We start from the raw sequence: 16035 nt of genomic DNA on the forward strand, positions 1-16035 counted from the left end.
TGGATGTATATCAAAAGCAATTTAGAACTGATCAAAATTTTGTTACCATCAGACATGAAAAGAATTTACAAGCAATTCTGAATTACACACACATATATATATATATATATATATATATATATATATATATATATATATATATATATATATATATATATATATATATATATATATATATATATATATATATATATATAAATAAAAACATTTGGCATGCATCAATTATAAATAACATATACCCAATATGCTTACTTGTCACTTTTGAACATGCTGCAATGGAAACAACTTCTTTATTTATACAGGTGATTTATACAGGTGCCTGATGTAATCTTGATACTAAAAATGGGCAAGGATTATAAACATATTGTTGCAGTTTCACACTCAGCCCTTGACTGCTTAATGGTATTTACATTTACAATAACATTTACAGTCATCTGATGTGGAGAAAGATTCCCTTTCAATGAGTGCAATCACACATATTTATGAGTCAGATCTCTAAAAAATAATGGAGGCACTAACCTGTGCATAGTAATTTTCATCTGGCAAGAGGTAAGATGTGATCCATCTCTTAAGGAACCACATCACACTACTGCCAACCTGGGGACTAATAAAGTCAGACATATCAGCAGCAATGGCCTGCTTTTCCACTTCACACAGTCGAAATACTGCTGATATTAACCTGAAGCAAAAAAACAAATTTGAAATGTACCACTAAGTTAAAACAAGAAGTTTCAGCTGATGGGCAGGCAGTAGGAAGTTTAGATGGACAGATGGATGGATAGGCAGACAAAAAGAAGTTTTGACAAACAGATAGGCAGGAAGAAGGAAGGTTAGATGGATGGGCAGGAAATAGGAAGTTTAGATCAACAGATATGTGGATGGGTAGACAGAGAAGTTTAGATTAATAGATGGGCAGGTAGAAGGAAGTTTAGATAGACAGATGGGTTGATAAGCAAGCAGAAGGAAGTTTAGATGGACAGATGGGCAGGCAGAATAAGTTTAAATGGACAGACAGATGGATGGGCAGGCAGAAGGAAGTTTAGATGGACAGATGAGGGGATGGGCAGGCAGAAGGAAGTTTAGATGGATAGATGGGGAGACAGGCAGGCAGAATTTAGTTTAGATGTACAGATGGGTGGATGGGCAGGCAGAAGGAAGTTTAGATAGATTGGCAGGCAGAATAAATTCAAATGGACAGATGGATGGATGGGCAGGGAGAAGGAAGTTCAGATGGATGGATGGGCAGGCAGAAAGAAGTTTAGATGGACAGATGGGGGTGTGGGCAGGCAGAAGGATGTTTAGATGGACAAATGAGCAGGCAGAAGGAAGTTTAGATAGATGGGCAGGCAGAAGAGAGTTTATATGGAAAAATGGATGTATAGGCTGGCAGAAGGAAGTTCAAATGGACAGACAGATGGATGGGCAGGAAGAATAACAAGGGTTACACTATATGCCATTTCCACATTAAAAGTGGAGCTTAGAAATCAAGAGGATGTCAAAGTTGGTGCATCAGAATTCTGTCTCTCTAATATCAAACATACCTAATGACTGCATCAAAATTCTGTGTCTCTCCAATATCAAACATACCAAATGATTGCATCAAAATTCTGTGGCTCTACAATATCAAACATACCGAATGACTGCATCAAAATTCTGTGTCTCTCCAATATCAAACATACCTAATGATTGCATCAAAATTCTGTGGCTCTACAATATCAAACATACCTAATGACAGCATCAGAATTCTGTGGCTCTCCAATATATCAAACATACCTAATGACTGCATCAGAATTCTGAGGCTCTCCAATATCAAACATACCTAATGACAGCATCAGAATTCTGTGGCTCTCCAATACCAAACGTACCTAATGACAGCATCAGAATTCTGTGGCTCTCCAATATCAAACATACCTAATGACAATCAAAATTCTGTGGCTCTACAATATCAAACATACCTAATGACAGCATCAGAATTCTGTGGCTCTCCAATATCAAATGTACCTAATGACAGCATCAGAATTATGTGGCTCTCCAATATCAAACATACCTAATGACTGCATCAAAATTCTGTGGCTCTCCAATATTAAACATACCTAATGACTGCATCAGAATTCTGGGATGCACCAGGTATACTATCTGCCTTCTCCCCTGGAGATGCCAGAACTTTGAGTGTTGTGGTGAGGTCAATACTACTGGATTGATTTGTGGAATAGTTCATAATGTCTGCTGGAATCAAAGGTGTTTCACCTTCAGCTTCCTCTGTCAGGACATTTGCTGAAAAAAAAATAATGAAGTTGAACATAAAGAAATTAGAGCCAGATAAGGCAGTGATGCCTACAATTAAAAGCATCACCTAGAACATTAGACATTGTCAAAAAAGGTATAGAAAGACATATCAGTGTATGTTAATCAGTACTGACCTTAATTAGTCTAGTCACAGTCCATCTATTTCAGCATTCCTTTGTAGATATGTGACTTTTTTAAATAATAATTAATAAACTAAATCTGTGTTTGTAAAAGATACAAGCCTCCACAACAGACCAAACCATCCAACTGCAATCTCAACAGCTGAAGGAGCTGATGATTTGTATTATAATGGCATGAAGCTATAAAAAGTTTATCTACAGACGCATACAAACAAGCATACCAAATTTCACCTGTCCTAAATGCTGGTTTTGGTCTAATCACGCAAACAAGTTTTTCACCCCACCTGCCCAAGTTTCAAGTCCAAAAGGTTAAAAAAAATGACTCAAAAATAAAATAACTGCTGTAATGGTCTGACAATCTCATTTACCTATCAATACATATCTACATACGAATACAAATATGTTTACCATTTTTCACTGTCTACAACAACTGGTTTTGGTTAAATTATGCTGAAAAGATTGTGTTAAGAAAGTCTAAATCCAAATTAAGTACAAAAATGTATACAAAATTTGAAAAATTGCTTTGATGACAGCATACAAATATGCTAGCTAAATGGACAGGAAGAAAAACAATATTCTCCTACTGCAAACAGATGGGGGAAAAGACAATTTTGTATTTATAAGAATGAAAGATATATATCAACTTGTTTATTTACTAACCTGACAGAAGTACTAGCCAATGTAAATCTTCATGCAGAACATTTAGAAGGGTCATATCATAGCTGCAGTCATGTCCACTACTAGCCATTTTTTGCTGGTGAATTCTCTGAAGTTGACCATGAAGTCTGGTCACTCGGTCCTCCATCAACCTACAACATAATGGTATCTTATGTGTGAACAGCTAGAGGGTATTTGCTTGTATCAAGTAAATAATGGATATATTTCATTAAGTGAACAATGGATATATTTCATCAAGTGAATGATGGCTATATTTCATTAAGTGAATGATGGCTATATTTCATCAAGTGAACAATGGATATATTTCATCAAGTGAACAATGGATATATTTCATCAAGTGAATGATGGATATATTTCATCAAGTGAATAATGGATATATTTCATTAAGAGAATGATGGATATATTTCATTAAGTGAATAATGGATATATTTCATTAAGTGAACAATGGATATATTTCATCAAGTGAATAATGGATATATTTCATTAAGTGAATAATGGATATATTTCATTAAGTGAACAGTGGATATATTTCATCAAGTGAATATGGATTTATTTCATCAAGTGAATAATGGATATATTTCATTAAGTGAACAATGGATATATTTCATCAAGTGAACGATGGATATATTTCATTAAGTGAATAATGGATATATTTCATCAAGTGGATGAAATATTTGGTTTGTATGTTGCAATGATTTTTTTTCTTCTTCTTCACAAGATGAAATATATGTTATTCACTCAGAACAAACAAATTTTCTTTTATTTAATGCTGAAACATACTGGCTCGAAATATGTATAACAGACTGAAGTGTTAGATTTTTATCATATCCAGCATAATAATGTAATGTTCTGCTGTGTTTTGTGTATTTTGCATGGAAAATAACACACATGTAACATAATTCTCCTTCCAAATTCAAGGCAAAAAGCACATTAAAAAAGGACCAAAAGAAAGCATGTGATGAGAGATTTGAACCTAGTACTCTTGTGTGACAGGTGGCCATACTTATCACAAGATGAAGCAAATGACAAAATGGAAGTTAAAATTTCATGATGTTAATAATGTCTGTTTACTGCAGTGAAAAAATATTCTTCATAATTCACTCCAGCAAATTATCAGAATAGTTTCCATTGGAAAATCCAAAACTTCTTGGGATAGCATAAAATAAAAGTGGTTTCTTTCCAAGTGGGTTTAATTCTTGGGCCCAGCCAATGTGGGTATGTGAGAAAGCTTGCCAGTAGCTTTCCAAATGTAAATGGTTCTTACCAGGTCCTATCTGGCACTTAGAAATGGCATTAAAACAAAAACAACAACCAAAAAGGATAACAAAAACACCACTAAAATCAACTACTGTCACTTTATATGCAATACCACTCACATAAATTTTTAAAAAAAAACTATTCACATTGTCATCATTATTTTATTTTCAGTTTTTTTAAATTCTTGAATAATGTCCAATCTGCCATTTAAAGAATTCCCTGGAGGGAAGATATCAGAGCAGATGTCAATGCCCAATAATATAAATGGCTTTTTCAATAATTCACATTATTTCTCAACATTTTGTCATCACTTACAGCTATATATTAATATGGAACTTCTATCCACTTAAACATTCAGAAAGGAACAAACAAATAATCACATTTCCCAGGACACTGAGTTCTACTGAGATAAAGTCTAAATGTGTGTGTAAGACAGTCTTTACTATGAATTTTCAAACAATAGCTTTTCTCTTGCCTGAATCATCTGAGTAAAGTTAGAAAAAAACATGAATACCAATCCTTGATACACATATTATGAATATTCATATAAATCAATGTCTGTGCCCTTGCAGCCAGTCTTCAATGACATGTTAAACACTACATTCAAAGGTAATACTGCATTTTGTACCTTTTCCCTATCCTTTTCCTGTAATTATTTCCAGATCAATTCAAAACCCAACTTATTTATAAACATTCACGAGTGACAAAGTCATTCAAAGTTTGGATCTGGACTTGGTCTGAAGTAACCATTAAGTTTTGGTGCTATGAAGAGATTTGAAATAATCTCTTCCTTATTATGTTATGAAGGTAAGTTACCATTAAGTTTTGGTGATATGAACAGATTTGAAATAATCTCTTCCTTATTACGTTATGAAGGTAAGTTAACATTAAGTTTTGGTGCTATGAAGAGATTTGAAATAATCTCTTCCTTACTATGTTATGAAGGTACTTTATAATTCCTTATTACATTATGAAGGTAGTTTACAATTCCTTTTCACAACATTTCATCTACTTTAAGGGAAAGCGTCCTTCTTGACAGCCATTTATAATTTCCATAACAGGCCAATGGCATGGCATAAACTGACCTAAACAGTGTTTGAAGGTTGGCTGCTTTAGTAAAAGTATCAACAATGTAATACACAGCAAGTTTATCATTTATTTCTTTTGAGACAAAACTCAACAAAATATTGATGCCATGGTTGAAAATCACAGCCTGTACTCCATATACTTACTGCCTCTCTTTAGCACAAAGTGAAATATGGGATTAAGAGTGGACAATGACTCTTTTATAGCAGTTGTGACTAACAATTTGAATGATCTTTAAAAAACATCTTACAAGAAAGTGAAAGGGTGAAAATGCTAATTTATACATGTGAGTCCAAAGGCTTATGAAAAATATTATTTTATCAACACTCACATTTCATTTCAAGTTCTCATACAGTATCCAAAAACTCTACCAACTAAACTGGAGAAACAAGATATTTAATTGAATTTTATAACATAATTTGCAAGTTTTGGTTATATGTTATATGAGTAAAATATTTTCTGCAGGTGATGGTTGACCGGTTGTTGTTGTTGTTGTTATTGTAGGGTTTAACGCCATTTTTCAGCACAAGATAGGCTATATATGGCGGCCAGTATAATTGGTGGAGGAAGAACCCTGGAAAACCCCGGGAAGAACCACCGACCCATGAGAAGCTACTGGCAAGCTTTCTCACGTACCAACGTTAGCCGAGGCTGAGACTTGAACTCACACAGACAGGTGAGATGGCAGTGATCCATAACAGTGAGCGCTTTAGACACTCGGCCACTCAGGGTCCCAATGGTTGACTGGTGCAAAGCAACTGAAATTGTAGAATTCAAATCTCTTTGTGGCCATGTGTAAAAATTACAAACTGGAAAATTTCATGAATCAGTTTGAAAACAAAACAAGACCAAAAGTCCCCAGCAAACAGTTTGTTTAATTCCCAAATAAGGCAATATTGACAGTTTAGATGTCTACATGAGGTGGAGTCTTTATCAGAGAAAACTAAGAACTAGTGGAAAAAATATGATTCTGGACTGACAATCCCTAACTACTGTACATAGTAAAGAAGGAATCCGACCCAGGACCACAAAGTCAAGCAGTAAACAAATGATCCTGGATTTGCAACAACATGTCCTGCCCATTCTGGTGTTGGAATCCAGTCCAGGAACACAAAGTTAAACAGAAAACTAATGATTTTGGACTGGCAACCACTTACTCCTGCATATTCTGGTTCAGGAATCCAGCTCAGGACCACAAAGGTAAACAGCAAACAATTGATCCTGGATAGGCAACCACTTACTCCTAAACATTTGGAGTAGCAATTGAGTCCAGAACAGTTAAACAGTAAGAATGTAACCAATCTGCTGTCCATTAAGAATGTAACCAATCTGCTGTCCATAACGCATTTTCATTGCATACACTCCTGATCATGAATAATTGATATATCTGAATAATTTCAAATTACTTTATCATAAATTCTAAATATTTTATAAAGCTACTCAGAGCAAGGAGAAAACTTATATTAAACAGCCATCTGTATTTCTAACACATATGGTTATTAAAATGAAACCTGTCTTATCAAGTCACATTTTATTGTAACAAATCCTGCCATTTTAATCTTTATAGTGTATTCATAAATGAGTGAATCTGTGTGTGATATTTGGATTTTTAATGTAACTTTAACAATTTTTCAGCCATATTGCTACAATATCTGCAGTGTGGCAGCTTATAGTGATGCCTAGCACAAAGGCATCATGCAAGCTGCATGATGTCACACCCAGTCACATTATCCTGACACCAGACCAACCAGTCCTAACACTAACCTCTTAATGCTGAGTGCCTAGCGAGGCAGCTGTTAGTACCATTTTTATAAGTCTTTGGTATGACTTGACCAGGGATCGAATCTGCAACCTCCTGCACCTGAAGCGGATGTTCTAACCACTAGGCCACCAGAACGGTCTATTCACAAATGTAACAGCAAGTCTACAGTTCACTTTCACTTCAGAGATGTCACAGTCAAGAATATCCCTTCATTTCTTGTTGACAGATTATGTGCATGATTTCTGAGCTGAGCCAGTGATTGCTATCGCTATGGGGGCAAAAAATCCAATCCAAAACAAGAAAAACATGAGGAATGGTGGTCAATTTGCTTACATAAATATATTTATGACCGTCCCATACTCCACTTCTACCCTATGATGGTAATGAATCTATAATAAAATATGTGCATAATTAATCTGAAAACAGAACAATGATTGGTCAACATACATATCCGATGATGATGATAATATGCATTAGGTTTCACAGAAATCCACTAAAAATTGAATGAGTAGCTGCATTCACAAAATTCTGTCATACACTTCCATCAGCTGTAACACAAAGGCAGTAACTCTTACAAACTCATGGGAGCACAAAGATTTGTCAGTAGGTGCATCTTCAGATGATGACTGTAATATGTATCCTCCAAAAAACTGAGCCAAACTGTGGCAATAGCTTTAAGCCAGACTGTGGCAATAGCTTTAAGCCAGAATGTGGGAATAGCTGTAAGCCATAATGTGGGAATAGATGTAAGCCATAATGTGGGAACAGATAAGCCAAACTGGGAGAATAGCTGTAAGCCAAACTGGGGGGGGGGGGAATACCTGTAAGCCATATTATACAAATAGCTGTATTCCAGACTGGAGGAACTGATGTAACACATATTGTATGAACAGCTGTAAGCCAAATTGTGGGAATAGCTGAAAGCCATAACTGTTCAAATGGTTGTGCTAATGAAATTCTATTAATCAGCGCATTAGACTACCAAACAGTAATGGCAGTAACTTTAATAACATTGCAACAGGAAAGTGATTTGTCTATATGCACATCTTCAAGTAATCAACATAGTATTTATCAGGTTTCATGGAACTCCATCAAAAACTAAATGATAAGTTACACTAACAAGATTGTGTCATACACTGCATCAAGTGACAAAACAAAAATGGCAATAACTTTGACTAAAATTGTGGGAGCAGAGAAATTTGTTGACACATGCATTGGCATGCAATGAACATAATATTTAGCAAGTGTCGTGGTAATCCATAAAAACCTGCAGGACTAGTTGTGCTAATGAGTGCCACATGGAAGGATAGATAGATACAAGTCTTACTAAATACTCCTGCCTATTTAGATAGGCTTAGTGGTGTGAAATTCTGTCATTTCTAACACAACCAACAAAACTGTCTTTTAGATGGGTCCTTTTCTTGTACCCCTCCCACTTTTAAAAAAAGAATACATCAACCAGAAATACATTTTAATAAATTTTGACAGAATAACCTTAAACCAAAAACTGCCACTGTTATATCCGTGAGACTACTTACTAATTAAATTATATTTTGTAACATAGATGCATATCCGTGTGCTTTTCTAACTTATGTTTAGTTTCATACACCAACCCTATGCCATGCTTCCTGCAACCAGTTTTGAATGCATAAAAGTATTCAATGTTTCATGTTGACATGATGTACATACAGTGGCAGGATGCAGATCTTAAAATAATTTAAAGATTTTACCTACAGCCATATGTCTAAGCAACTCAATTAATTTACCCTGATTCATACATAGTTATTACACAGTTATACCAAGTCCTTATGCAGGTTCAAGTTAAGACCATACACAGAAAAGTGTAGATTTTCCACCACAAACTTGCCACTCCATGGGATGGATACAAATTTTAAACAATTCAACAAGATGACAAACCAAATCAGATCATATCAAAATACTGAAAGTCTCTATCTTGAACAATGTAAGAGTATTTGTAAGACATTATATACACATGTATATAAATATATAAAGATGGACAGTATCTACGAATTGTATTCAAAAAGCAGGATCTCTGAATTAACCGAGATACATGTACTATCTCCATGTACCCTATCCATATAAAGCTGAATATCCAATATAAATAAACACAGGATTTACACTGCTTGTGCTTGCTAATATATACTAAACCCGGGAATGAAGATGCACACATGTAATGGAAAAAACTAATTCACTTACATGTACTGTGAATAAATTATCACATACATACTGGGAATGAATTCTCAGACACATACTGCGCTTGAATGAATTCTGACAAATATACTGGGAATGAATTGACACACACATACTGGAAATGAACTGAAAGAATTTTTACAAATGTACTGGGAATGAACTGACACACACATACTGGAAATGAACTGAAAGAATTTTCACAAATGTACTGGGAATGAACTGACACACACATACTGGGAATGAATTTTCACACATGTACTAGGAATGAATTGACATATACATACTGGGAGTGAATTGACACACACATACTAGGAATGAATTCTAAAACATGTACTGGAAATGAATTGACACACACATACTGGAAATGAATTCTCACACATGTACTGGGAATGAATTGATACATACATACTGGGAATTCATTCACACACACATAACTGCATCACCCGGTGTAAAACAAGTAAACAAGCTTGAGAAAAACAAGTTGAAAGGTGATTCTAGTAAATAAGTAAAAAAGACATAAAACAAAAGAGGCAAAACCCATGGTTTTCAAATATCCGAGTTATTATAGCACAGTTTCAAGTGTAGATTATCTCCCCTATTTCCAATATGATGCAGTATTTGCTTTATAATCAGACAGCCAGTCAAAAAATTGAAGTTGTTTTGATGCATAAATACAAGTGTAGATTTTCTCTCCTATTTCCAATCTAAAGCATTATTTTGCTGTATACCCATACAGCCAGTCAAACTGATTTAAGTGAATTTTATATATAGTTACAACTAAGACATAGTGTAGAGTTTTAGAGTTCAAAATGTCTGACCGATTTGTTACAACGTGAAACCTGGTCAAAAACTTCCAGAGTTTGCACTGAGTGAAAGATTCTGGCAGTTAGAAGCGTCACATTAGCTGGGGACAACCTGTTTGGGAAATCTGTTAGTTGCTAACAATGTTCCTTTCAGAAAAGGTTTTCTTCTGAAGTTAGTACACATTCTAAATGGAATGCCTGTGACTCTGTCACTATCCCGACAGCAGGTATATCCCATTACTATAAAGCTGATCTGAAAACATACCTGGATAGTAGGGGAACACTGTGATGGGGCACCAGTCTACCCAGAATCCCAATGCTACACAGTTGATCTGAGAACTTCTCTCTGTCATCCTCCTCTATCTCAATGACTGGGATGGAATCTAATGTGTTCTGCAAAAGAAAAGTACAGGGAGCTCCTCTGAACACCTCTGTTGCTACTACTTTCTTCAAATTAATGACTAATCAATATTAATAAACATAAGCAAAATATACTGAAACTCCATTAATCTAAAACCTTTTTATCTGAGTAACAAAGAATTCTTATTATACCAACAGGAAAATTTTAAAATTAAAACTATCTGAAATGATAAAATTGACAAACTAGATGTTATAATATTCTGAGAAACTATTTTCTCGTCAACAAACCAAATTACAAAATCATGTAAAGATGCTATTATAAATCATTTAGTACATAATGATTTTGATAAGAGGGATAAGGTAATGAACTCAGAATAACAAAACTCCTAGAAATTTACTTACATAACTCTTGCACAAAAAATATATAAGCAATATAGGTACATGCAATGCCATGTAAAAAAAACTTGAGTGCAAGTAATAAAAGTTAATAAGTAGCATGAGATTTATAGTCAGGTAAAAATTTGTACCACACATAACAAATTACTCTATTTTAACTTAATTCATATAATATTGACAATTAATCAATTCTGAAAAGAATTAGCATAATTAATATATATATATGATAGATGTACTTTCTGTAAGAGTGAAAAGAAAGAAATGAACATATCTTCTGTGACTCTGATAGTATCCTAATTTATTGGCAGCATTTTGAAGAACATTTTACACCTTTTTGCCAAATTTTTCTTACTTGTCCATGAAAGAAATATTTTTAGAAAGTGAAGGATTGGATATTTTGAGTAATTTATAGAACAGTATACTATTCAAACAGAACACTTCATAAATCTTGAACTAAAAGACAGCACAAAAAGACCCTGAAGTTAATAGACAGTACTTAAATTAACCATACCTGCATCCTGGACCCATCTGGTGGACTGATGTGGCATTGTATGTATTCTGAAAAGACCTGGACAGTGTACGGCTGTAGGAAGTCAACAGAGAATTCTTTCATGCTTACAGTCAGTTCCATCCATGTCTCCAACATCTTCTCATAGGCCTCCATGTGGACTGTGTCATCTCGGATCAACTAAAATTAGGAACAGTTGATGAAGGAACGTACAGTTGTTTTTTCCCCTCTTACATTTACTATTATTTGTTGCAGCAAAAGGCAAGGGTTCTGCACGAAAACAATGTCTTGCCTATAATGTAATTTTCTTTAAATGACCATCAAAATCCTAATATTGTAACTATGGCAACACATTCTGTACTGTAAAAATGAAACATATGTGCTAATAAATGGGCTGGATAAAGATAACTCTGTGTATATAAAACTAAGTTATCGTTCCTGTACCAGAGCCAGAATGATGTCTGGTGACCAACACAAAATTGATAACTGAATATGAATACTTTGAATAATCACAAAATGTTTGCAAGGATACAAACTGCAAACATTTGGCAAGATAACTGCATATGTGAAAATCTGATTAATGATAAAACAAAATATTGTATTGGAAATTAGCAAACATTTTAAGTCAGGAATAAGGTGCATCTACTGAATAAGAATTTTTAAAAAATAATCCAACAATATTATAGTTAATTGTAATTTAATCGGGATATATAACAATTAGCAACTTAAAATAAAATGAAGCCATAGTTGTGAACATTAAGTGATCTAGGTGTATGGATTGTAACAACAATAAAAAGCATGGAACGCAAATCACAGAATCACTGATGGCAAAGAATACCTCCCTCTCATGGCAAAACATTAAGGACACAATGTTAAGCAAACAGAGCAACCTCTAAGGACACAAGAATAAGCTGGGCCATACTCCAAAACAAAAGTGGGTCTATACTCTGATACAGAAGGGGGAACATAATCTCATACAAAAGTGGGAACATAATCTCAAACAAAAGTGGGACCATAATCTCATACAAAAGTGGGACCATAATCTCAAACAAAAAAGTGGGAACATAATCTCATACAAAACAAGGAACCATAGTCTCATACAAAAGTGGGACATACCCTCATAACAAAAATTGGCTGAAAATTATTTTCAAAATATGTATATTTATCATCATGTAATTGCAACTCTAGTAATATACAACAAAACAAACCCTGTGATCTTGACCTCTGACCTTTAAACCACCCCATTTCTGTAAAAACTCTAATAAGAATACATGTATGGAAACAGAAGATATAGTCCTTCTACAGCTCTAACAATTTGCCCCCCAAAACCCAAACAATTTATTTACTCTGTGACCTTGACCAATGACACCAGGTAGAGCTGAGTATAGCTATACATTCTGTGTCACAGTGCATAGCACAGTAATAGCCCTCAAGGCAATGTCTGTCACAACAATATCACATATGCAAATAAACTGTAAGATATACAAGTGAGTCAATCACTCAATGTCTGTCACAACAGTATCACATATACAAATAAACTGGGGGCCCTGAGTGGCCGAGTGGTCTAAAGTGCTCTCCGTTACGGATCACTGCCATCTCACCTCTGTCTGCGTGGGTTCGAGTCTAGGATTTGGCTAATGTGGGTATGTGAGAAAGCTTGCAAGTAGCTTCTTGTGGGTCGGTGGTTCTTCCTGAGTTTTCCTGGGTACTTCCTCCACCATTAATACTGGCCGCCATGCATAGCCTATCGTGTGCTGAAAAATGGCATTAAACTCCACAACAACAACAACAACAAATAAACTGTAAGATATACAAGTGAGTCAATGTCTGTTGCAAGAGTATCACATATACAAATAAACTGTACAAGCGAGTCAATGTCTGCAAAACATCTTTAGTATCACTTAAGGATGTGCTAAACTCCAAGAAAAAAGAAAACATGCGTTTGTGTCTTTATTTTGTATGTTGATCAGAAACACTCAAATAATTTAAACACACCTCTACTATCACATTCTACCAAATTGATATACACCACTCCCTTGATAACCGTTGCCCTGATAACTTGCAAACATGCTTATAATGATGGGTCAGGCATGGATATAATTTGTTTTCTACCAGAAAATACCCAATAAGTGATCCCTATTTGTTGAAATTAAAAGCAATTGTGATAAAAATGAAACTATAATGGATCACTTGTTTTATCTTTGTAAACAGTAGATATGACCTGGAAATTTTAATCAAAATTATGAAAATATCATCTTTCAATAAGAAGTCATATAATTTGTAACATTTTCTTTCCATAAAAACATTCTTAACACACCGTAAATAATAATATTCAATGCAATTTTGATCAATGAAAATGACACGCCTAGTGGAAGCATTACTTTAATATATAAATACCAATTAAATAATTTTCATCAGTTTTATTTAGTTCTATCTTTTAGTTTCTTTAAGTGTAATAATCATAACTGAAATGTATCCTCTTGTATTTAAATGTAAAATGTGTCACTCAAACGTGACATTATGTCTGCAAGCATTTCTCTGTGAACCTAATTAAGTGCCGACCGTGTTTTGATATCTAATGTAAGTATTTGTTGTATTGGTGTACTGAAAAGCTGAACTCTTTTGTATTGTCGTGTTAATTGTGTCTTTTAGATCAAATAAAAGAGGTGGAATAAAAGAAAAATTAAAAGGCAGGTAAATCTTACATGTTTAAGATCTAGTAGTTCCAGTCATGTCTGGTAAACTCAATTCAATGGAACACTGTTATAAATGTTACTGTGTATGTAATATAATTAAACTAACATAAATTAACCTAATCAATCATAAAAATTGATCAAAGATAGCAAGGCAACCAAGCCAAATAAAAACAAAGATAAAAAGCTTTGTCTCCAGTATGAGTGTTAATGCATTATCAACACAAATCAAGTGTGTGTGATTTGGATTTTCAATGTAGCTATAACAATTTCTCAGTCACATCACACTGATGTCTGCAGTGTGGCAGTTTACAGTGATGTCTCTTACTGGGGTATCATGCTGCAGACATGTAGCATCATGTCCCACCCTGCCACATTATCCTGACACCAGACCAACCAGTCATAGCACTAACCTCTTAATGCTGAGCACCAAGTGAGGCAGCTGCTAGTACCAATTTTATAAGTCTTCGGTATGACTCTGTATGCGTTTGAACCCACGACCTCCTGCATCCAAGGCAGACACTCTAACCTCTTAGGCCACTGAAGTGGTTTAAATCAAATCAACAAACATGAGTGTGTGCTTATTATTTTCTTTCAATCAATATATTCCATGGCTAATGACATCCTAAAAAGTATAATGACTAATGTTGATATAGTGTTTACAGAGTGTGCAAAGAATGAATACTACCACTAGCTGTTATGCTACACAAGGTCAAGCTCTTTCAACCAAGAAATTTAATATTTGTCTTGTAGGGCATTTATTGCTTTGCTGATAACTTATTACAAATCACATCTGAACACTGTTCTGCGAATTGAAATAATCATGCTTTGTATTTGAAATATGGAGTAAAATCAAACCTTACAGCAGCACTGCCGTTGTTCACAAACTTGCAAATAATCTATAATAAAGATTGCTTAAGCATTCTCAACATTTATCTCCCTGATTTGCCTATACCTTAAAACAAATTGGGATGTTCAATTTTGTAAACTTCATCTATGCAAATTAGCATAACGGTTTCCAACACAGCAGTCTTCAAAGGATTTAATACACCACCCAAGCAACTGTCAGCCAATTAAGTAATATATGAAATGATGATTGTTTATACCTGACCTCTCTGCCTTTAACTGCCTCCATGACAATCAACTCTACAAATTACCCAAGGATAGTGTTACATGAGCTCTAAGCAGGACTGTTTACCATTGATACATGCCACATGTTATGGGCATATAAAGAAGTGGTATTTATTTACTTCTTTTTTTTCAAAGATTACTGAAAATTGTGTTTTTTGAAACATGACTGTGTCAGGGGGCTTTGGGAGTAAAAGATGTGTTTTTAGTGTGACACGTTTTGTTATGGCATGTATACCTGTAGTCAAAATGCTGCTGGTGCAGATTCATTTTTGCAAGAGTGTTGTTTCAGTCTGGGATTTATCTGCTAGCAAAGAATAAACAAAACCTAAAACTAAAAGGAGTTGTGAGAACAAAGTATCTTCCAACAAGAAATATACCTATCATTCAATTTTAATAATGCTTGCAGTGTTTTTAGACTTATGACCCTGTGTTGCGAATATTAATATCAATAATACCTGTAACTTGTGTTTGTTTGCAGGACAACATTTCTTGACAATGCAAAATCTTGAATACGGAGGCAGTTTACATGAACATGAGTAGATTAAAGCATCTAAGGTACCCCTTGTAAAGTTCAAAGTTCAATAACCAACTCTACAGAGTTAAAAACTGGATCCAGACCAAATCTGGACAAGATAATATCCAGACCTGATTGCAGTAATTGTATTTTTTGTATATTTTGCTTAAGTTCAACAAGTCTGTAATTTAAAGGTCATTTCAGTAAGCC

At 34.5% G+C, this 16035-nt stretch overlaps 1 protein-coding gene across 1 annotated transcript in view; it reads right to left on the reverse strand.

The window, feature by feature from the left end:
- Nucleotides 1-16035, reverse strand: part of LOC149799053 (exportin-4-like) — a 93280-nt gene that overhangs the window by 48393 nt on the left and 28852 nt on the right. The window contains exons 10-14 of the mRNA XM_089958030.1: nucleotides 11491-11667; nucleotides 10489-10616; nucleotides 3087-3235; nucleotides 2094-2274; nucleotides 520-679 (exon numbers count right to left, since the gene is read on the reverse strand). Coding sequence (XP_089814156.1) covers nucleotides 520-679; nucleotides 2094-2274; nucleotides 3087-3235; nucleotides 10489-10616; nucleotides 11491-11667 — 795 coding nt within the window. The remainder of the gene's footprint in view (nucleotides 1-519; nucleotides 680-2093; nucleotides 2275-3086; nucleotides 3236-10488; nucleotides 10617-11490; nucleotides 11668-16035) is intronic.

Source organism: Sinohyriopsis cumingii, chromosome 5 (assembly GCF_028554795.1).
Source record: "Sinohyriopsis cumingii isolate HCF-2022 chromosome 5, ASM2855479v2, whole genome shotgun sequence".
NCBI lineage: Eukaryota > Metazoa > Mollusca > Bivalvia > Unionida > Unionidae > Sinohyriopsis > Sinohyriopsis cumingii.